Source organism: Pinus tabuliformis, chromosome 2_1, assembly GCF_031772625.1.
Source record: "Pinus tabuliformis cultivar Carrire ecotype Pingquan chromosome 2_1, CPIR1, whole genome shotgun sequence".
Taxonomy (NCBI): Eukaryota; Viridiplantae; Streptophyta; class Pinopsida; order Pinales; family Pinaceae; genus Pinus; species Pinus tabuliformis.
Genome location: NC_142299.1, coordinates 162,486,363 through 162,510,361, shown reverse-complemented (window position 1 = coordinate 162,510,361; position 23,999 = coordinate 162,486,363). Strand labels below are relative to the sequence as shown.

Here is a 23,999-nt window from a genome sequence, read left to right as displayed (position 1 = left end):
TTTGAAGACAGACATGGCAGATTTGAAGACAGATTTGACAAATTTTCTACAAGAAATACTTACTAATGGTGAAAAGGTAGTAAAGGAAACTCATGATGAGAACAAAAGAAATGTTAATCATGATTCCATAGACTCTAATGTTGGATCGAAGACCCACCATATTCCAAAAATCGATATGAGGAAGTTTGATGGCAAGGATCCCGCCACATGGATATTACAGATGGAGCAATTCTTCGATCTCAATAATGTGCAAAACACACAAAAGGTACGTATGGCAACTTTATATTTGGAACCAAATCAGTTTGTATGGTATCAATGGCTTTGCTCTCGTAAACAATTTATCACTTGGGCAATTTTTACGGAAGAATTGATAGCACATTATGAGGATACAAAAAGCAACACTTTTTTTAGCCAATTGATAAGTCTCAAACAAAAGGGTTCAATAATGGAGCACATTGAGGAGTTCCAAAAATTGAACATAAGGGTAAAAGATATTCCAGAGGAGCATAGGATTGATGTGTTCATAGGGTCTTTAAAGGATAATATCCAACATGATGTTCGCCTTTGGGAACCTGATTCATTAGAGAAGGCATTCAGGTTAGCAAGAAAAATGGAAAGCAAAATTATGGCAACCAGGAAGCATACCACTCACAACTATAAAGACGGAAGTGTTGTTGCCCCTAGTCTTCCACAACCTATAAGGTTGACACCACAACAATTGGAAGAAAAAAGAGCAAAAGGGCTTTGTTACAATTGTGATAGCAAATACACTAAAGGTCATAAGTGTGCTGAGAAGAAATTATTCTACATAGATTGTGAAGAGGAAGAAGAAAAGGAGCAAGAAAGGTCAAAAGAAGAGGATATACTCCAGGAACAAAGCCTAGATGAAGAACAAATAAATCCGACCATATCTTGTAATGCATTGGCGGGAATTACCACTCCTCAAACCATCAAGATAGAAGGACAAATCAAGAAGAAAAAGGTAATAGTGTTGATTGATTCAGGAAGCACCCACAATTTTATTCATTGTAGGGTAGCAAAAGAATTGAATTGCTTCCTATATCCAGCACCAGAGTGTCAAGTGATGATTGCAAATGGAGGAACAATAAATTGCTCTGGAAAGTGCCATAATATCAAGCTATCCATGGGAGAATATGTATTGACTAGCCCAATGCTTTCCATTCCAATGGGAGGTGCTGATGTTGTACTAGGAGTCCAATGGCTACAATCCTTGGGTACAATAGCTTTTAATTTTCAAGAACTTTTCATCAAATTTTCTACGGAAGGAAAGGAAGTTGAATTAAGGGGTATTGCAGGGAAACCAGGAAAGATAATCAGCTCTAATGGTATGACAAAGCTTCTAAAAAGGGAGCAAAGAGGTGTAATTGCACAATTATGTTCGCTAGATGTTTCCACATTGGAATCATCTATTTCTCCAGATCTCCAAAAAGTCCTGGACAATCATTCCAAGGTATTTGAGACTCCCAAAGGTCTCCCACCTATGCGTGATCATGATCATGCTATTCATCTGATTCCAGGAAGTGTTCCTCCAAACATCAGGCCGTACAGATATCCCTATGTCCAAAAAAGTGAAATTGAACGTATGGTTGCAGAAATGCTAGAGGCTGGTATAATTCAACCGAGTCAAAGTTCTTTCTCTGCTCCAGTAGTATTGGTGCACAAGAAGGATGGATCATGGCGCATGTGTCCGGATTATAGGGAGCTCAACAAGCTCACTATTAAAGATAAGTTCCCCATTCCTGTCATTGATGAATTACTGGATGAATTGCATGGATCAATTTACTTCACCAAGTTGGATCTTCGTTCAGGATATCATCAAATCAGAATGAAGATTGAAGACATTCCGAAAACGACATTTAGAACTCATGAGGGTCATTATGAATTTTTGGTCATGCCTTTTGGCCTTACCAATGCACCTTCAACATTTCAAGGTTTGATGAATTCAATTTTCAAACCATTCCTTAGAAAATTTGTGTTAGTATTTTTTGATGATATACTAATCTACAGCAAGTCTTGGAAGGATCATGTTGAACATGTTGACAGGGTGCTACAACTATTGGAGGAGAAACAATTATATGCAAAAAGATCCAAATGTTTCTTTGGAGTCCAGGAGGTGGAATATTTGGGTCATATTGTATCTCATGAAGGAGTTAAGGTAGACCCTAGCAAAATTAAAGCCATTAAGGAATGGAAAATCCCCACATCCATAAAGCATCTGCGAGGATTTCTTGGGTTGACAGGGTATTATCGCAAGTTTGTTAAGAATTATGGGAGAATAGCAGCACCTCTAACAACATTATTGAAGAAAGATGCATTTTCATGGACTCCGGAAGCAACAAAGGCCTTTGAACATCTTAAAGAGGCAATGTGCCAAGCACCGGTCTTAGCTACACCGAACTTCACAAAAACCTTTATTGTGGAATGTGATGCTTCAGGAAATGGAATTGGTGCTGTTCTAATGCAAGATGAAAGACCCATTGCTTTTGAAAGTCGTCCAATCAAGGGAAAGTTTTTAAGCAAAGCTATTTATGAGAAGGAAATGTTGGCAATACTCCATGCACTTAAGAAATGGCGACCCTACCTAATGGGAAGACACTTCAAGGTAAAAACGGATCATGATAGCCTTAAATACTTTTTAGAACAAAGATTATCCTCTGAAGAGCAACAAAAGTGGGTCACAAAGATGTTGGGTTATGACTTTGAAATCATCTACAAAAAAGGGAAGCAAAATGTGGTGGCAGATGCACTCTCAAGAAAGGATGAGGATGTGGAAGCATTGTTGTGCGCCATTTCTATTATCCAACCAGATTGGATAAACGAAGCAAGGGAGGAATGGAAGAATGACGAAGAAGTGTGGGCACTTATTCGAAAGCTACAACAAGATTCCAGTACGTCTGATACATTTAGCTGGAAAAATGATTCGTTATGGTACAAAGATCGCTTATACCTCTGTAAGAATTCCCAGCTAAAACAAAAGATTCTTATGGAATTGCACACTTCTCCCTTAGGAGGGCACTCAGGATTTTTAAAAACTTACCACAGGGTTAAGAAGGAATTTTTTTGGGATGGCCTTAAATCAGATATTCAAAAGTTTGTGGCGGAATGTTTGGTTTGCCAACAAAATAAAGTTGAAACAATTAAGACACCGGGTCTATTACAACCTTTATCCATTCCAAGCCAACGTTGGGAGGAGGTTTCAATGGATTTTATCACAGGTTTACCCAAGTCTGAGGGAAAGAGTGTCATCATGGTGGTAGTTGACAGACTTACCAAGTATGCACACTTTTGTGCATTATCACATCCATTTAAAGCCAGTACAGTTTCTACTGCATTTATGGAAACAATTCAAAAGCTACATGGAAACCCAAAGATTATTGTAAGTGACAGAGATCCCATTTTCACTGGAAATTTTTGGACAGAATTATTTTCTTGTCTTGGTACTCAGTTAGCTCATAGCTCATCTTATCATCCTCAATCTGATGGGCAAACTGAGATAGTAAACAAATGTTTGGAAGGATATCTTCGTTGCTTTGTATCTGATAAACAGACACAATGGGTCAAATGGTTGCCTCTGGCTGAATGGTGGTATAACACTTCCTTCCATACAGCAACAAAAATGACCCCATTTATGGCACTTTATGGGTATCAACCACCATCCATCACATCATATTTAAGAGAAAATTCTAAGGTTCAGGCAGTGGAACATCACATCGAACATCAACAACAAGTCCTCCAACTCTTAAAGGATAACCTCGTGTTGGCACAAAATAGAATGAAACAACAGGCAGATCAACATCGCAGTGAAAGAAGTTTTGATGTAGGTGATTGGGTATTCCTACGGCTACAACCATATAAGCAAATGTCCCTCAAGCAAGCTAAGAAGGATAATAAATTATCACCAAAGTATTATGGTCCGTACAAGGTGTTGCAAAAGATTGGTACTATGGCATACAAATTGGAGCTTCCTGCAGCTTCTCGATTGCACCCAGTTTTCCATGTTTCATGTTTAAAGAAGGTTATAGGCGACAAGCTCCCAGTTCAAACAATATTGCCAGAACTTGACGAGGAAGGAAAAATTATATTGGAACCGGAAGCAGTCATAGAAACAAGAACTCGACAGCTACGAAATCGATCAATTTCAGAGTATCTTATCAAGTGGAAGAACTTATCCGCTGAAGATTCCACATGGGAGGATGAGAATTTTATGCAGAAGTATCCAGAACTACTCAAGCGTTGAGGACAACACTTTTTTGAAGGAGAGGGGCATGTTGGGTCCCTATAATACTAGTGATTACCCCATTACTATTGTAGTTATACCCCTTATTTATATTGTTGTGCCCCCATTGCCCCCATATTGTTATTAATGTGCCCATAGAATCCCTCTATTGTTATTTTTGTGGCTTTATATTATTATTCTTAGGTTGGCTGGATTATATTGTGACTCCTTAGACTCCTATATATAGAAAGGAGGTTTTGTCATTTGTATCATCCAAGAATTGTTCATTTATGTAATGTAAAGGAGGTTTCCCCCTCGAAGAGGCTGAATTCTAAGGCGTTGATCTATCTTTTCTATCTTTTCTTGAGCTGGTTTCATAACATTAGGGAATATCATTCCTCCATGAGGATGAAGGAGGCATTAAGGAGAGTGCCAATGTACAAGTGCTCCATGCAGAGGATGAAGGTCAACTGGATTGGCCTCAAACTGAGTCCCCCATTGTTGTTACGCATGCTGGAAGGCAGAAGAGAAGAAGAAGAGGAGGAGCAGTGGGAAGAGATAGACAGGAAGGTAGGATTCTATGACAAGGAAGAGCAGATCACATCAAAAGCTTGGGATGCTATGGAGGCCACCAAGGCCATAAAAAGATGAGGAGATGGACTAAGTTGCTCAGAGGACGAGCAACACATTTAGTAGGGGGTGATGATGAGCCTCATAAATGGGTAATTATATGGGGTCATTTTACCTCCTAACGTAGTCAAACCAACCATTCTCTTAGCTTATTACATGATTTTCTGATTTTATTTATGCTTATAGAGTGAGTTGAGTTAGTTATTGTGCCATGTGGTCTAATGTGTATTTAATGTAGATTATTGATGATTTTTGAAGTCAAAGTCAAGGATCCAGTGGAGAAATGGCAGCAATAAATCGAAGTGGACAGAGTAGAGGACTTCTAGGAGGGAATCCCCCTCATTTATTACTCCTCACTTTGAATTCCCCTTCGTTTAACTCATAGTACAAGCAGCCAAATCATGCACTAGGAGGAAGATGAGCAAGTGAAGGATGACTGATGATTATCTCGAGTTTTGGGAGCCAAGCCTCCCTAATTTTAAGGAAGTTGTTGGTAGGTTCATTTGTATAAGTAGAGAGGCCTAGCGCCTCACTAGGGTCAGATTTTTGTTGGATTTTTTCTTATGTAAACTCTGCTCAACTTTGAGCTTATTATTTTGTGACAGTTTCATGTAATCTTTCTATTGTTTTGGAAATAAAGATGGAGTCCTTTTTGAGTTAGCACTGAGTTACCTCAAAGGGCTAAAGCTCTTGGGTTAGGGTCCAATCCAAGTATCCAATCTCCTCTTTACTTGTATCTTTATGCTTTGTTTCAGTTGGTAGATCAGTTTGCTATTAGATGTATTTCTTTTATGGTTAGAAATAGGTTTCTTTTGATGATTCAGTAGTTTTCTTCCATTTGTGCTTTCTATAGTAGGTTAAGTAGTGATAAAGGAAAGATTCAAAAGGCTAGAAATAGTTCCTTGGCCTCTCTTCCTCCCTTTGGGACAATGATTTGAGACAAAGACCCTCTTGTTACCCAAAGAACACAGATTTTCCTCCTTCGTAGGACTTCTAGTGTTTGCAACCTTTTAGTAGGTTAATAGTCCAGCTTTGCTTTTCTTTAGATCTTCTTCATCATGCTCACTTCCTAATTTGCAATAGTATTATTTCACAATTTACTTTCCTATAGTATTTCATGGCATTTTCTTTCATAGATCATAGTTTAGACTAGTTTGATGCAAAACTCTGTTTTCCTAGATGCACTCATTTCATTGCTTGTTTGATCTTATTGGTTGACTGTCATTCCCTTTGTAGTAGATCTCTTCTAGCAGAAGGAAAACCTATCAGCCATCCCATCCTCCATCTCATCCATGCCCTACAGGTCGCCCAAGTCTCACCTCAATTTTGCCTTAGTTTCCTGCATTTTCCATAGAACTTCTTCCTCTCTCCTTGAGTAGATCCAATCCTCTTTCTCTCTCCTGGTTGTTCATGGTAGACCATAGCCACCCTGACACCTCATTCCAACCTTCATCCACCTCTTTCACCCCCTCTCACGCCCTCAAAACAATGAAAACTTCTCTCGGCCTCCTCGTATAGGCCTCCTGTAGAACGTTGTTTTTCCTCTTGTAGATTTCCTATGTCCTCTTGTAGAATTTCTTGTAGGCTTTCTTTTGAAGGCCGAGTGTGGGAAAAGCCTCCAGAAGGCTACCTGAGACCTATTAGGACCCATCCACACCATCCTACATCCTCTCAAGTGCCAAAACCACCCTCTAATGCCACCTATTCACTGCTACACTCACACACAATAAATTACATGCATGTCAAATTCACATAAAAATCCAAAAATATGTTTTTTGCTTATTTGCTTTTAGAAATAGCATAGTTAGAATTTTTTTACTTCTTTGAGTAGGTAATGGTATTCCTTTCATGGTTTTCATAAGTTCTTTTTGCAAAAGTAGAATTAGTTGGTTAATTAGGGTTTACTAGGTTTCCTTTACATTTCAGTCTTTCTCCTCTTTGCAGTTAGAATAGCATCTATCTTTCTTTCCTTTCATCACATATAGAGCTTCTTCTAGAATCCATAGAAATTGGCTTGAGGTCCTAGTGATCTTGCGTCGGCTGACCAAGTGACAACTTGCAGTAAGAACTAGTACTTGTGCATACAACACCGACTCTTCCAAGTTTGTTATGAACTACCGGGTTGATAAGAGTAAAGTAGGTAGCCCAGGAGTTGCAACATTATTGCTGCAATACTGGTACTCACCAGGTGTATGGTGGTATTTGATTTAAACTAATTATATACTTTAAAATCTATTGTTTGTGTTGATATGTAAATGTGCTTGAACTGATATATAAATACATATAACAATAAATAATGCGGCAGTAAAAACAAATATAGAACAACAATATTCATTTGGAGTTCACCCAAAACTCTTGGGCTATGTCTCCGTGAGCTCTAATCAACTCAACTAGGCTCCCTGGGATTATGGAAAAGTCCTTTTTACAAGCTCTTCGCTCAACTCCATTGTTTTCTATAGAAACGATGGGTTTAGACACCATTTTATCCCTGGCTCTTGAAGCCCTCGACTTTCTGGCTCTTGACTCTCGCTCTAGCTCTTCGGCTCTAGCTCTAGCTCTTGGCTCTGGCTCTTGGCTACTGCTCTGGCTCTTCGGCTCTGGCTTTGGCTCTAGCTCTTCGGCTCTAGCTTCTTGGTGCTCTGCAACCTTCAGCTCTATGGCTTTTCACTTGAACTTCAAGTGACCCCAAAGGCTCCCTCAACTACTCTGCGCAGTAGCTATTTGGCTCTCTCTACTCTCTCAGATCTGCAACTACTTTTAGCATTCAACTTGCTCTCAATTGAGCTCTCTACCTCCTTTGAGGTGAGCTTCTGGATTTTTGGATACCCCAGTCGTTTCTCTGTGTGCAATAATCCTTTTGCGGCTCTTTGGCTTCCCTGCGCGTTGTCTGTTCAACTGCCATCTGGCTCTGTGGCTCTGTGGCTTCAAACACATCATTGTTTGTCAAAAACACCCACTTGTAGCGTGCATCAATGATCAGGAGCTATTACGAAGGGATCGTGGCCGTTTCTCTAGCAAGAACCTGAGAATTGTGAAAATCCCATTACACAGAGAATTCCCAAAAAATTCATTATCGGGCGTGATTTCGGGACCTGAAAATCCATTAAGTCACCCCTATAACCCTCTTAGGCCTGCCATTAGGCATAATATCACATCTCCACCATTGATCTGTGAGATCCAGAGCCAACGGCTGTGGTTCCATTTCAAGCGGCCCTTTTGTACGGGAGTTAACCACCTAATAAGGGTGGTTTTCTCCCTACTCAGCCTGGACATGTGCCAACCACTGTATGGGCTCAGGCAAAGCCGGGCCAAAATCACTTACTACCTTTGGGTCCTCTCGAAATCCCGCTTGTTTCATGGATTTCCTTTTATATTTAAAACACATTAAAACATCATAAAAATCCCGTAACAATGGCTTTAGTTGGATCTAAAATATTTATGCAGTGGTGTTTACAAAACCCTTTCGAGTCCGTCGCATTGAATCGGCACATATATATGTGGCCCACTCCGTTGCATGACCCCGACACAATATTGTGATATCGCAATCACGTATCGCATGGGCCCAGGGTTCCAATATGGAATGACTGATGCCGACACCGATTGCGATCTGTCGATATCAGCGATCAACATATCGCACGATGCAGGGTCCTGCCTTTACCTTGTGGCATCACCGATTGAGATCCAATGATATAGGTGATCGACATATTGCTTAGCCCAATCCCTATGTAATATCACATGTGACTTCCTCTGACCCGATATTTTAGGGATCGGCAATCAAAGGTGGCTTCCCTTTTCCACTTAATCCACTCTTTTTCCTTGGTTCGATGTGATTTTCTTCATAAAGCCTTTTAGGCCATTTTTTTGAAGATTTGCCTCTTTTTCCAAAGAAACTTGACATCTTCTACATGCGATAACTTCTGCATCCTAAGTCCATTTTAACCCATTCAAGTTGCAATAGATTCATAGGAAAAAGATCTCTGCAATGGGGCTATTTCCGAGAGAAGCCAACCACTTTCATTTTCCTCTGATTTACAAAGGATTTGTGCCATTAGGCACCTTTTACCTCTTATATGAAGTCTTTTAGACATAGAGGTTTATTCAGGATCCATTTTTGGATCACTCAATGTAGCACCATGCTTCGGGCCTATCTATCACTATAGGGTCTATTTGATTAATTAAACCATCATAAGACCAAATCAACAACTCAATTTTGGCCAGATCGATCCACTAGTTAACACAATTAATTAATGACCAGATCCATCCATTACATCAATCACTATAATTGTGAATGTGTTCACATTGTACAGAGGCTGATTCGACATTGCTTAGACCGATCACAACAATACCATGTGCATTTACCATGGTCGAATACCAAACTTAGGAAATTTAATATGATCCCTCTTGCAAAATAGTCATTAATGCATCCATGTAACATAAGTTTTATGGAAACTAGCATTAGACATATATAAAAATGATAGTAGAAGATCTTCCTACACTAAGTCGGGTGTGCAGAAGGTGGAGAATGGAATCTCTGAATTCCATCAGAGACCTAACCCTTGTTCTGTGTTTATGTCTTGTTTTTCTACTTTCTTATGTAGAAGTAAGAAGATCAGGACCCATTTTCATAGCAGACTTTTGGTCTGCATCAGACACTAACACTACTTTGGTAAGTTCAGATATGAAATTGATGCCTATTAATGATTTTATATTTTTTTTTGTCTTGGGAATGAGCATGAGCTTCAATCTATATGCCAATTTGTAAGATAGATTTTGATTTTCTAAAGATTCATTAGCTAGATTTTTTTAATAAGTCACTAGGTTGTTTTGCTTGCTTGAGTGCAGAAGCCAGTGGAACGCCCTCTACTTACCAGTGATGCAGAAAAGCTGGAGATTGCTCTGGCGAAGGCTTCAATGCCAAACAAAAAGCTGATCATGATAGTAGCAAACAAAGCATGGATGGAGCCCAACGATCTCATAGAGTTGTTACTGGAGAGCTTTCACATTGGTGAGGGAACAGAAGGCCTTCTGGACTATCTCCTCATCGTTTCATTAGATGAGAAGGCCTTCAATCACTATAAGTAAATACATCTCCATTGCTGTGATTTAAGGACAAAAGGGGTTTATTTTTCAGGCAAGAAATCTTTCATGACTGAGGATTACTAGAAGATCACTCAGAGAAAAATAGAATTCTTGAAGGATATGGTAGAGCATGGATTCAGTTTCATCTTCACTGTAAGTTTACTTCTCAAGTTTAAAACTTTACATCCCTTAGTAAATGCTGATAATAATTGTGTTCGATTAGGTTATAATGGATTTTAATGTTGGTGTATGATATTTATTGATTGATAGAGTGTAGATTTTTAGAATATTTTAGAATCTGATTGTTTTTGGTTCTTATGCTGGTCTTATATCAGTATACAATTTTTAATACACTTAAACAACCACAGATGCGTTCACCAACCATGACTTAGAGAGAGTGCTAGAATATATTATGATTACATCTTATAGCTTAATTATGATAAAATGAATGCTCCATTCTAGAGAACGATGAAATGAAGAGGCACATTTAGGAGCTATTGCAGAAAGGTCACATCCAGCCAAGTTGATCGCCCTGTGGGAGCTCGATCATGTTGGTAGAGAAGAAGGATGTGACTTGGAGACTCTGTATTGACTATCGGGCACTGAACAAGATCACTGTCTATAATAGGTACTTGATACCACGGATTGATGACCTTCTGGACCAACTAAAGGGGGAAAATATTTTAGCAAGATCGACTTGAGGTCTAGATATTACCAGGTACCAATCAAATGCTCTGACGTGTGGAAGACTACCTTCAAAGCCAAGGAGGGCCTTTTTAAATGATTGGTTATGCATTTTGTGTTGATGAATGCTCCTGCAACCTTCATAGGGATGATGGATGACATTTTGCAGCCATTCACAAACTCATTTGTAGTGGTATACTTGAATGAAATCCTGATCTTCAACTAGAGTTGGGAAGAGCACCTCCACCACATTCGATAGGTTCTCCAAACACTGCGGCAACACAAGTTGTGTTCCAATTTGGAGAACTGCACTTTTGGCATGACCCAGGTACAGTATCTGGGATACATTATTGATGAACGGGGGGTGCATGTGGATCCATCCAAGATCGAAGTCATACGAGATTGGCTAGCCCCAACCACTCTAACAGAGCTCTGCAACATTTTGTGTCTTGCCAATTTCTACCGCAGGTTCGTGTTGGGGTTCTCTCATATTACTTGGCCCTTGAATCAACTCACCAAGGGAGGAGAGAAAGAAAAATTCTTGTGGTCTTAATCTCAACAGAAGGCATTCGCAAAGATGAAACATCACCTCTTCTCTGCACAAGTGCTCACATGACCAGACTTACAACAACCATTTGAGATCGAGACAGATGCCTCTGACTATGCTATTGGGGAAGTCCTTATTCAATAGGGGAATCTAGTGGCATATCATAGTGAGACACTTTTAGACACATTCCGGAAGTATCCTACTTATGACAGTAAGATGTATTCCATTATGCAAGCCTGCCAACAATGGAAAAATTATATTTTGTGGATGGAAATGGTCATCCACTTATACCACCGACCCCTACAGTTCATATAGATGCAAGGGAAGTTGTAGAATGATCATCATCAGAAGTGGCCCACATACCTGTAATAGTTCCATTTGAATATCAAGTACAAGAAGGGAAACACCAATAATGTTGCAGACTGCCTCAGCCGACCATTGATAATGGTGTTAACCACCTTGCTCAACTCTTGTGGGCACGAGACTTCTGATTGGCCACTTCTCTAAAAAGCGATCCAAAATTTGGCTACACATACCATACGCTCTTGGAGGGTCAACAAGTTTCATATTTTCACCTCAAGGATGCTCTATTATGCAACCTGTGACACCTTTGTGTTCCTTCAAGTGAGCGTGCCAAGATGATTTGGGAAGCACACTACAGTCAAGCTACTGGGCATTTCACGGTTGAGAAAACAGTGGTAGTACTGCTGAAGTATTTCTATTGGTCAAAGCTTCGACAACATGTTGGGAAGTACATCAGATCCTGCACTTCCTGCACCATTTTCAAACTGACCATCAAGAATAAAGGACCCTATACTCCGCTACTTGCCCATAGTTGACCTTGGGAATCCATCTCCATGGATGACATGTTGGGCCTTCCTTCTACTAAGCATAGCAATGACTATGATTTTGTGGTCGTCGATAGTTTCTCGAAGATGGCCATTATGGCAGCCTATAAGAAGAATATCACAACAGAAGCCACTGTTAAACTCTTCTTTGAACGAACAAGTGTTGGTACACTTTGGGATTCCAGAGTCTATCATCTCAGATCAGGACAATAGGTTCCTCGGTATATTTTGGTCTAGTCTTTGGTCGATGCTAGACACCAAGCTCACTAATTCCATAGCATTCCATCCCCAAACTGATGGCTAGACAGAGATCATCAACAGAATGATCATACACATTCTACATATGTACAACTCAAAGCATCCACACACATGGGATGAGAGCCTCCCCTATGTCTAGCATAGCTATAACTAGGCTCTCCATAGCTTGATTGACCATAGGGCTTGGGATTCCAGCCACTATGTCCCATTGATGTGGCCATACCATTTGCAGCAACTCAGGCAAATTCGGATCATGTCTAGTCCAAAGTCGACAAGGAAAATAACTTCATTGAGCACATTCAACATATCTGCCAAGAGTTCCATGACATATTCGACAAATCCAATGCTAAGTATAAGCAGTGGAATGATCAACATCAAGTGCCACACAAGTTCCAGGTGGCAGAACAAAGTTTGGCCACATTTGCAGAAGGAGTGCATTGTTGGGCCCCACCCAAAGATTCACCTACTTCGATATGGGTCATACACCATCACCAAGGTTGTGGGAGATAATTCTTTTGAGCTTAGCATTCCCCCATTCCTTGGCCTGCACCCAATGTTCAATGTGGATTGCCTTCTACCATACTTTCCACCATTACTAAACACATCTGACATTGTAGAACAACTCACACCAACAGAGTTAAATCTACGCTGAATGGAATAAGCTGCAACTGATTGAATCATGAACACGTAGATAAAGAAAACTCACCAGAAGAATATCCCACTGTATCGAGTTGTCAAAGCTGTCCAACTCCTACACCAAGACAAATGGCTCACCAAGGACCAAGTTCAATAGAAGTTTCCTCATCTCATGGAGGAACTCAACGTAATGGAGACCATTTCTTCTTAAGGAGGGAGGGTTGATCCAGGTGGATATTGGTGGCCACCCACCTATTCCACTTGGACCTTCACCATGGTTCTTTTAGATTTTTTTCTTTTAATTGTAGCACAGTTTACTATTTTTGACAATTTTTCAGGATTTGAACTTGTGGAGGCATTTTGAGGCCCTAAACGACATTTTTTTGGAAAAATGAAATTCGTCAAATTATAAGGAAATTGGGTCAGTATTTGTAGTCCTCAGAGAGATATTTTCAACGAGGTATTATACACGTCAAATAGAGATAATATGACCAACTTATGACCCAAGGAATTTGGCTCCCCAACTAACCCCAACGAGGCCCATAAGCTCTTGGTGTTACATCTCCTTGAGTTAGGGTTTTGGTTGTTTAGGGTTTTCTCTTATTATTGAATAATAAAAGGTCCTTAAGCCTCATTGTAACTCAGTTAAGAGGCATGTAGACGCCACCTCTCTTTTCAGAGATAAGCTACCATCGCTTGAGCTAGTTTGATTTCCATTCTATTTGTAAGAATATGTGAGTATTTGATATTAATGAAATGAAGTGTTATTTCTGTTGCATCTCTGTATTTGTGGTTATATCTGTAATTTGTTGTGTCCCTATTTAAATCCAGATCAACTCCTCTCCCTATCTCTCTCTTCATTTGTCCTCTCCCCTTTCTGTTTGTTTATCTCTATCTCTCCCTTATCACTCCCTCTATCTCTCCACCTCTCTCACTCTATGTCTTTGTTCTTCCATTCCATATATATATACAACAAATTTAATGTTGTAATAATCCAACGTTATTAAATTTAATAATATTAATAGGAATATTAGATTTAATAATAATAATAATAATAATAATATTAATCTTTTAATATTAATATTAGGGTTAATAATCTTTTTTTATTGATATTAAAAATAATTGTGTCCACGGTATTTAGCCCATAAGCTTGCTAGAGTTGTCTTTAGTGCGACTTTTTGGAGTTTCTGATGTCCCAATCTGATGGAAAAAATTGTGGTGAAATTTTGATTTGTGTTATTTAAACTATTTTTTTACTGTATATATGGATTCAACACCTTGCAAAACCCCTAGGACACTTCTATTGTGTAGGGGTTACCGATCAAACTTGTGATTTCAATGAATTGCTGCTAGATTTTGGAGAAATTAGACCGTATTTTAGAGAAATTAGACCAGAAATTTCCACGTGAAAACTTCTAAAAAATCGCACTAAAGACCACAAGTATAATTAGATGTTGATTTCTAATCATATTTGATATATCTTATTTATTTACCATACCTCTTTATACCTTTTTTACATTTATTTATTTACCATACATCTTTTATAAATATGGTATTTAACCCATGGTATTTGGCCCATAGTATTAATAATAATTTGATCCATGGTATTTGGCCCCTAAGCATCACCTAAATAAAACCTCTTTGTTGAGTTTTTGTAAATATAAAGTGGTTTATGGAATAAATATAAAAAAAAAAATTACTTCTTTACCATACCTCTAATTTATTTATATTTTTATTTATTTACTGAAAAAATATTTTATTTATTTATATATTTTCTAATTTATTATATTTTTATTTATTTACCATAATAGTCATTAAATTAATTTTTAAATAAAACCCATATTTAATAATGTTTAAATATTAAACATTATGTATTAACCGTTTAAATTTTTACTTGAAATTTACCCTACCCATACCGTTTAAATTTTTACTTGAAATTTACCCTACCCCATACTAAAAGTAGAAGACGTCTAGCACCACAATTTAAACTCTCGCTCAATGTAGCACCATGCTTCAGGCCTATCTATCACTATATGGTCAATTTGATTAATTAAACCATCATAAGACCAAATCAACCACTCAATTTTTGGCCAGATCGATCAACTAATTAACACAATTAGTTAATGACAAGACCCATCAATTACATCAACCACTATAATTGATCAACTAATTAACGCAATTACATCAATCAATATAATTGTGAATGTGTTCACATTGCGCAGAGGTCGATTCGACATTTCTTAGAACGATCACAACCATACCATGTGCATTTACCATGGTCGAATACCAAACTCAGGAAATTTAATATGATCCCTCTTGCAAAATATTCATTAATGCATCCATGTAACGTAAGTTTTATGGAAACTAGCATGAGACATATATAAATATGATAGTAGAAGCTCTTCCCACACTAAGTCGGGTGTGCAGAAGGTGGAGAATGGAATCTCTGAAATCCATCAAAGACCTAACCCTTGTTCTGTGTTTATGTGTTGTTTTTCTACTTTCTTATGTAGAAGTAAGAAGTTCAGGACCCATTTTCACAGCAGACTTTTGGTCTGCATCAGACACTGACACTACTTTGGTAAGTTCAGATATGAAATTGATGCCTATTAATGATTTAATATTTTTTATCATGGGAATGAGCATGAGCTTCAATCTATATGCCAATTTGTAAGGTAGGTTTTGATTTTCTAAAGATTCATTAGTCAGATTTTTGTAACAAGTCACTAGGTTGTTTTGCTTGCTTGAGTGCAGAAGCCAGTGGAACGCCCTCTGCTCGGCAGTGATGCAGACGAGCTGGAGATTGCTCTGGCGAAGGCTTCGATGCCCAACAAAACGCTGATCATGACAGCAGCGAACAAAGCATGGATGGAGCCCAACGGCCTCATAGACTTGTTACTGGAGAGCTTTCGCATTGGCGAGGGAACAGAAGGCCTTCTGGACTATCTCCTCATCGTTGCGTTAGATGAGAAGGCCTTCAACCGCTGCAAGGAAATACATCCCCATTGCTATGATTTAAGGACAGAAGGGGTTGATTTTACAGCCGAGAAATCTTTCATGACTGAGGATTACTTGAAGATCACTCGGAGAAAAATAGAATTCTTGAAGGATGTTGTAGAGCATGGATTCAGTTTCGTCTTCACTGTAAGTTTTCTTCTCTAGTTTACAACTTTACATCCCTTAACAGACGCTGATAATAATTGGGTTGGATTAGGTATAATGGATTTTAATGTTGGTGTATGATATTGATTGATAATTGGGTTGGATTAGGTATAATGGATTTTAATGTTGGTGTATGATATTGATTGATCGATAGAGAGAGTGTAGATTTTTAGAATATTTTAGAATCTGATTGTTCTGGGTCTACGATTTGTAATACACTTAAACAACAGCCGATGCGTTCACCAACCCTGACTTAGAGAGAGTGCTAGTATATATTATGATTACATCTTATAGCTTAATTATGATAAAAAGATAAAAACTAAGAACAACTAGAGGCATGACTTAGGGGATGTGATAATATATATATTTGATTATTGTAAAGAAGATAAAATCTTAAAACAACTAGACTTCACCAAAATACTGATAGATGCCTGGAAACCATGATCAGGGTTGATCCATCTTCCAATTGCAGTTTAGATGTGCCAAAATCAAGGAGGGAAATTGCTGCATTTTATTTGCTCTTTAGGCTACTTCCTCTAAAAAAATTTGGGATTAGAAATTGAGATTAGTGATTTTGGGTATCTTTCTTGATTATAAATTCATTCAGTGCATCCCATTCGTATGGAGTATTATCTTTGCCATCTATGTAATCTCTGGTAGGAAAGTTGGGCACAAGTGATTATTATTATTTACAAATAATAAGTACATATGTACACTTTTACTATTATGTCTATTGCAGTTTGGGATAACAGTGTACTGAATCTCCAATCAACATAAAAGTGGATATAACCTGAACTTGTGTCTATTACAGATTCAGCTAACGGTGCACTGAATTTATAATGCACATAAGAATACCCATCTTTACTGGGTATGATATTGTTACATAAGAATCGGTATAAGGATTCTGGGGCATGGGGCATGATATTGTTACATAAGAATCAATATAAGGATTCCCAACTTTCTTGGGCATGATAATGTTCTTGATCTTCTATATAAGTAGCCATTGTTAATTGTAGATTTAAGGAATATCTTAGAATTTAATGATTAAGAAAAATCAAATAATTAACTTTAATCGGATTCCAAAATATTTTGATAATTTACAAGATACAAATTGCAACATCCAGCTAGTACAAGAATGCCAAGATGTAACATCTGGTTAATGTATTAAATTTGGTTGTAATTAGTATATTAAATTCTGCCGCCTTAAATTTACATATAATCAACATTTTTATAAATTTTAAGTAATATTGTGCAGGATGCAGATGTGCTATGGTTCCGAAGTCCATTCAGAAGGTTCTCAAGTGAGGCAGATTTCCAAATCTCTTGTGATAAATGCGACTATGGTGCTACAGATGTGAAAAACTTACCAAATACAGGTTTTACATTTGTTCGTTCCAATCAGCGAACAATCAAGCTGTACAATTTATGGTACAACTCCACCCAGCGCTACCCTGGGAAACATGATCAAGATGTGTTCAACGAGATGAAGTTCTTAAAAGAGTTTAACGAGATCGGGCTCAATCTATTGTTTCTTGATGCAGCATACTTTAGTGGGTTCTGTGACACAAGAGCCACGTTAGAATACGTGTGCACTATGCATGCTAATTGTTGTATAGGTTTAAAAGCCAAGACTCACGACCTGAGAGCAACTCGTGAAGAGTGGATGTTATTTAGATTAGATGTTGCAAGAAGAAGTGAAATGCACTGGAGGTCTCGAGATGAATGCAGAGCGTCTTTATAAGGGAAAATCATGTTATGTTCTTCATATAAAAATCTAGTTTCTTCATCGTTCTTTCATATTCATGGCAAGATCCTTGTAAGTTGATTTCAAAGCAATTGCCATGCACTCTTATTCCTTTGCTAAACAAATTCACGTGTTTCAAAAAACTTAAAGAAATCATCGATCAAAATCCTGTGGCTAAGTGTCATTCATAGAAGATGCTCAACATACTAGACATTTTCAAATATGACCAAGTAAAATATGCAATCAAGCATTTGAAAATTTTCCTTAGATGCATAAATATTGTTATTGATGTTTAATTTATGGTTTCATGAGGTCTTGTTTTCTTTGTACCACACCAGAGATAATTGTAGGTAAAAATTTATCAAGGAAATTAAACACCAAAAATTAGGAACTTACCAGAATTTTAATGAAGGCATCAAGGTTATCCATTCATATATAGTGCAATTCAGCCTAGACCTCTAGGCTAAAGGAAAACGAGCCCAAATGAAGATTTGTTTAATTGAGTGAAACCTTGAACAACTTTGAATCAAAGTAATATGAGATGATGCTCAACTCTGTGTTATATGAGATGATGCCCATATCTGTGTTATATTGTTCTTGATTAGGCCTCAAATCACCTTGTTTCTTCCACACAATACTTCACATTATGGTCCTCTAGAACCCCAAGTAGAATTCATGGCTCATTGTAGAAATGCGTGTGAGATTTTAGCTACTTACACAAGGTTACACTGCTTATGCAGGGTTTAGCTACCTATGTAAAGTTACGAGGGTGGACTAATTGTGACGGGGTGGCTCGATGGGATCCGGCATGTAAGATGTGCTTGGTGTAGGCTTGATTTGGAGCGGAATTGAGTGGGGATTGCGTATTGTGGGTGGAGTTGGAGTGGGCATGGAGTAGGGTTTTATAGGCCAATGGTGGTGGCGTGTGTGTAGTGATGGCTAGACTTGGAATTGGGTGGCCTTGATGTGCAATGGTTTGGTTTTGATTTTTTATATTTATTTTTACTAAGAATATTATTTTAATTTAATATAATGGTAAATTGAATCATAATAATAATAATAAATTTCTTTAAATTAAATTAAATCTAATTAAAAGAATTTTAAATCGAAAAACTAGATCCGATGCTTGGAACATTCTTATGTTCAATGTAGGGAAAATCATGTTGGATAATGTCACTCCCTAGATGTTCTCTCTAAGGATAAGGGTGTCAAGTCACAAAGGAAATAAATGCAAGGCTTGTACTTTAGAGAATGCATAGGGGTTAAATTATAAGAGAGCAAACTAGAGTTGGCATTAGGCTCAAAAGTGCAAGTGGTCGAATGCAATGCAATAATATGACTTAAGATTTAAGAGTCTTTGAGGTATAGGTCAAAATAAGAGCAAGGAAGAAGTATGCACGTTCAATGAGAATTCATGATAGGACTAAAGAGGACTCCCAAGCCTATGAAGAAAACTTTAACATGGGTGCCAAGTGACAAGAAGGTACTAGCTAGAGCACGCATGATAAGGTAGGATCTACCGCACAAATTATGACACTTCTAAAACATGAGAAGGTTCTATGTCACAATTTGATGGGATCAATCCTAAGGCCAAAATTGAATAGGAAACTAATAATGCACAATGCAAGGCAGTGAACCCAACCTATATGCTAGTTTTGAGATCCAATACCTGTCACAGTGGATCAACATGAACATACCAAAGCAAGATGGCTTCAAAGTCTTGTAGACATAATTATAAACACTATACTAGAAGTTAATACATCTAATATATAAACATTTGATAAAATCTTGTTTTGCATAATACAAAAATTGAAAGCTCATACCTTATATGTACAATATGGTACATGGGACCACACAGCCTTGTGGCTTGCAATTCTCTAGGATAAGCTCCTTATAAGTCTTAGGTCAAAGACTCCTTTGACATATAAAACACACAGTCTCTAGTTTTGGAAGAAAGTATAATCAATCAACCATCCTCATGGCTTCAAGGTAATCATACTATGAAAGCAATTTAACATCCAAGAAATCATGAGAACTAGAAGGATCAACAAGGGGAAGCAAAGGCTCCCATGCCTCCATTAGGGAAATCGCTTTGGCTTCAAGGTAATCAGACTATGAAAGCAATTTAACGTAGAAGAAATCATGAGAACTAGAAGGATCAACAAGGGGAAGCAAAGGCTCCCATGCCCCCATTAGGGAAATCTCTCTATCAACTACTCGGACAAAGTCCTACGAAATAAAACATGAGTTCAAATGACCCTTCTCAGAAGCAATTGAGCATTGAGGATATATGATGCCACATAATTCATTCATGGTGGAGTAGAGTGTACTCGAACACTAGGAACATAAGAAGGGGTGTTTTGAGTTAAAGTTGAATTAGGATAGTGATTTTTAGGTGCAAGTTGATGAATGGTGAAATTATTCCATTGTGAGGAAATTAGATCACTTGAAAGAGCATAGACACGAAAACATTCATAGCATAGACATAATCATGCCAAAGGAGAATATTGAGAGTCCAAAGGGCCATCGAGTGCCACCACATCATCGAAGACAATCTTCATGATTACCATGCTTGATAGATTCATCATTACCCTAAGTGTCACGCCCCTACACCTACGGTAGTCTTCCAACCGCTTGTAGCAAGGTGCGGCACCACCGAACGCATTCTTTTCACCAATACTAACATTCGTGGACTACGCCTACTTTCACATTAACATACTTAGCTTGTGTTTCGCAACTAAGTAAAAGCAATTATCCTTTATACTTAATGAATCCCATACTCATTCATTATCATCATGCAATTAACCGAGAAAAACAATTGCAACAAGTATAAAAGGGAGGGGCAACTCCCCGTAATGTGAGTTTGCCCGACAATATATTATATCAGTTTTTCAATACAATCATCAAGTATACTTGGCAAAACTCCAAGTCTATACTTAGAATATTTTACAACCAAGGCATAGAACAACTTTTTACAATCATGTGCACCCTTGCACAAAGAGAAGTGCTCACCCGAGCCACTTATACCTCTCTACCAAGTCCTGCACAAATCTGCATCCAAACTGAACCCCGACACGCTTGCCTTCACCTCACCCGGCACAAGAATTCACCAAAACTGCACCTTGATAGAACGCATGAGATATGCGCAACTCTATCTCTTCCTTGCGTAGTTTTACCCTTTACTAGTGCGTAGAAGTGATGATCCAATTCGTTGGTGAACAAATGAGTCTCAACTCCACTTATATATATGAAACCTTGCGCAGGTTTCAAGGGGTGTGCAGCCCCTTGGCCGACCCCCTAAAGCTGCCAACGCACGCCCACAAGTCACTCCATAAGTCGGCTTTGCAAGCATCGTTCAACATCGCATATATGTATATGCTCAACACTTAGTCGAATTAAGTGTTCATGTTATCGTCGCATTTTTATGTCGCATTTTCTCCGCACAAGTGTCACACCCGTCACACATTTTGTCCGCGTGCCCGTGCGCCCACCTGTGTGTTCGCTCTCATGCACGAGTCGCCGGTGCCCGTCGCACTTCGCTCACGAAGGCCTTACATCCTCCTCCACCTGAAATCGTTGTCGTCCTCGACAACATACCATCCTGGTAGCCATCCACCAAGATCATCACTCAGTTGTGATGTGAACTCCTCTTCGCAAGGCAAACATCCTTGCAACATATGTAGAGACTCTTCTCCACTATGTCTCGGCTCAATGACCCCTGCCACCAAGCTCACCATACCAAGGCATGCACCTCCACGATATGCTCTCCATAAGATGTCATCTCGATCCATATGTCATCATGTGAACCTCGTCATGATACACCAGCATAATGCCAACACATCTCTGTACACTTCCGGACCTTATGTCTGAACTAGTCGGATGGCCAGTCCAACTGCCACGCTCAATCCATGAGAGTGAACATCCTCATGCCACCATCAGTCATTTCTCAAAACATTCTGCCACATCCCTGACTCATCAAGAATCTATCTCCATAATCGATGCTCAGGTCCATGGAACTCCATCCACCTCATCTGCAACATGCTGTCCATGATGTTTGGTGTCAATGTGCTACATGTAATCAACCACATCTATCCCAACATCATCATGTGTGTGTGTGTCTCTTCCATATGAAGAGATCATCTCCTCAAACCGACTCTCGATGTGCCACATAGGTCCATGAAGCACCCCTTCATCATATCTACAATGTGTCATCCCTCAAGTCATCCATATGCCAAAAGTATTTGAGTCTCGGCTCAACCCATGCCTAAGTCAAGGCATCATCATCATCGTTGTAACTCCATCACTCCAAAGTGTCTCATATCGATCCTCTACATCAAGTCACTCTTCCAAGCCATGCCCATACATGTACTTTGAAAGTATGCATCCCATACTGCATCAAAGTCTCTTGACCTCAGCTCCTTAATGCATCAAATCCTTGAAGTCCACCATGTATGAAGTCCCTAAAAGTCACAACAATCTCATGTCATCATGAGCTCCACGAGTCATCTCCAACCAACATCTCCATGTAGTATGAATGCTCCATAATCTGCTCACAAATCCAACCAAGTCCATGGTCTTGTTGCACAAGAGTGTACAACCTCTCCATAGGCTCATAAGTAATAAGTGTCCATGTCACATCAGCAAATCCATATGCAAAACATCCTTGCCTTTTCACTCCCCATTGGATGTCCATGACACCTCTACAAGTGCTCCCACACTATGTCCCTGCATAAGACTGCCATGCTCCATGCCTCCAACCTGATGTCCATGACTAAGTTGCCCATGTAGTCCATCACAACCATCGGTCATCCTCATCCAAGCTGCAACCTTCGGTTTAGTGAACTCGGTCACCCAACCATATTAGCATCATCACGAGTCCCTTCCATCATAGCTCCTCCACTAAAGTGTCCACCAAGACTATCTCTTGGTCTCGGCCATGAAAAGTCCACCCAAGCATCACAAATGTGTGCCCTCCTCAACTGTCCATGATTCATGCCGGGCACTTAGCCAAATCTCCATGTGGCTAAAGCATGACCCAATCATCCACAATGATCATCATGTTCCTCCCTTGTCAAGGGCCTTTGCACCTTCTATCATAAGGTCACAAACAACCCAACAAGTCCTGCAACAATCGATAATCCTTGTTCCTCCATACAAGGTCTCATCATAGACATCCACAGCAAGATCCTCCATAGCATAAGCAGACTGGCTTTGCCTCTCCCTGCACACGGTCCATCCACCCAATGTCCAAATGAACACAAGTATCAATACTTACTTCATCATCATGAGGCTCTTCCTCATTCATCAATGTCCACAAACTGCACGATCTTGGTCCAACTTGATCATCCTCAAGTTCATCCTCCATCGTTGTCATGTCTGCAACATCTTAAACTGTCACGGCTTCCTCTTCCTTGTTAGCACAATCTGCAACTTCATCTTGCTCCATTGTCCAACTGAGTTGAAGAAGCTCGTCCTCAACATTCTTTTCCAAGACTTCAAGTTCTTCACAGATACGGGGCTTCTCTTCCTTCAACCTTTTCAACTTGTCCAAGGTAAGCAAGAGCTTCCTTCCACCTTCTCCCAAACTTGCCATGCCTTATCGTTCAACTTGGTCCAAGCACTAGGCTTCACCTCTGCTAAACCTGCTTCCACTGTCACGAGCAACCCTTGCTCACCAGCTCTAGATCGAGCTCCGATACCAACTGTCACGCCCCTACACCTGCGGTAGTCTTCCAACCGCTTGTAGCAAGGTGCGGCACCACCGAATGCGTTCTTTTCACAATTACTAACATTCGTGGACTACACCTACTTTCACATTAACATACTTAGCTTGTGTTTCGCAACTAAGTAAAAGCAATTATCCTTTATACTTAATGAAGCCCATACTCATTCATTATCATCATGCAATTAACCGAGAACAACAATTGCAACAAGTATAAAGGGGAGGGGCAACTCCCCATAATGTGAGTCTGCCCGACAATATATTATATCAGTTTTTCAATAATACAATCATCAAGTATACTTGGCAAAACTCCAAGTCTATACTTAAAATATTTTACAACCAAGGCATAGAACAACCTTTTACAATCATGTGCACCCTTGCACAAAGAGAAGTGCTCACCCGAGCCACTTATACCTCTCTACCAAGTCCTGCACAAATCTACATCCAAACTG

The 23,999-nt window shown here is 39.1% G+C and overlaps 1 protein-coding gene across 1 annotated transcript in view; it reads left to right on the top strand.

The window, feature by feature from the left end:
* LOC149199231 (uncharacterized protein At4g15970-like) overlaps positions 1 to 17,822 on the top strand; it is a 60,324-nt gene extending 42,502 nt beyond the window's left edge. The window contains exons 2-6 of the mRNA XM_089400500.1: positions 9,466 to 9,533; positions 9,710 to 9,872; positions 15,433 to 15,500; positions 15,674 to 16,063; positions 17,337 to 17,822. Of these exons, the coding sequence (XP_089256626.1) occupies positions 9,466 to 9,533; positions 9,710 to 9,872; positions 15,433 to 15,500; positions 15,674 to 16,063; positions 17,337 to 17,822 (1,175 nt within the window). The remainder of the gene's footprint in view (positions 1 to 9,465; positions 9,534 to 9,709; positions 9,873 to 15,432; positions 15,501 to 15,673; positions 16,064 to 17,336) is intronic.
* The last annotated feature ends 6,177 nt before the right edge of the window (positions 17,823 to 23,999 follow it).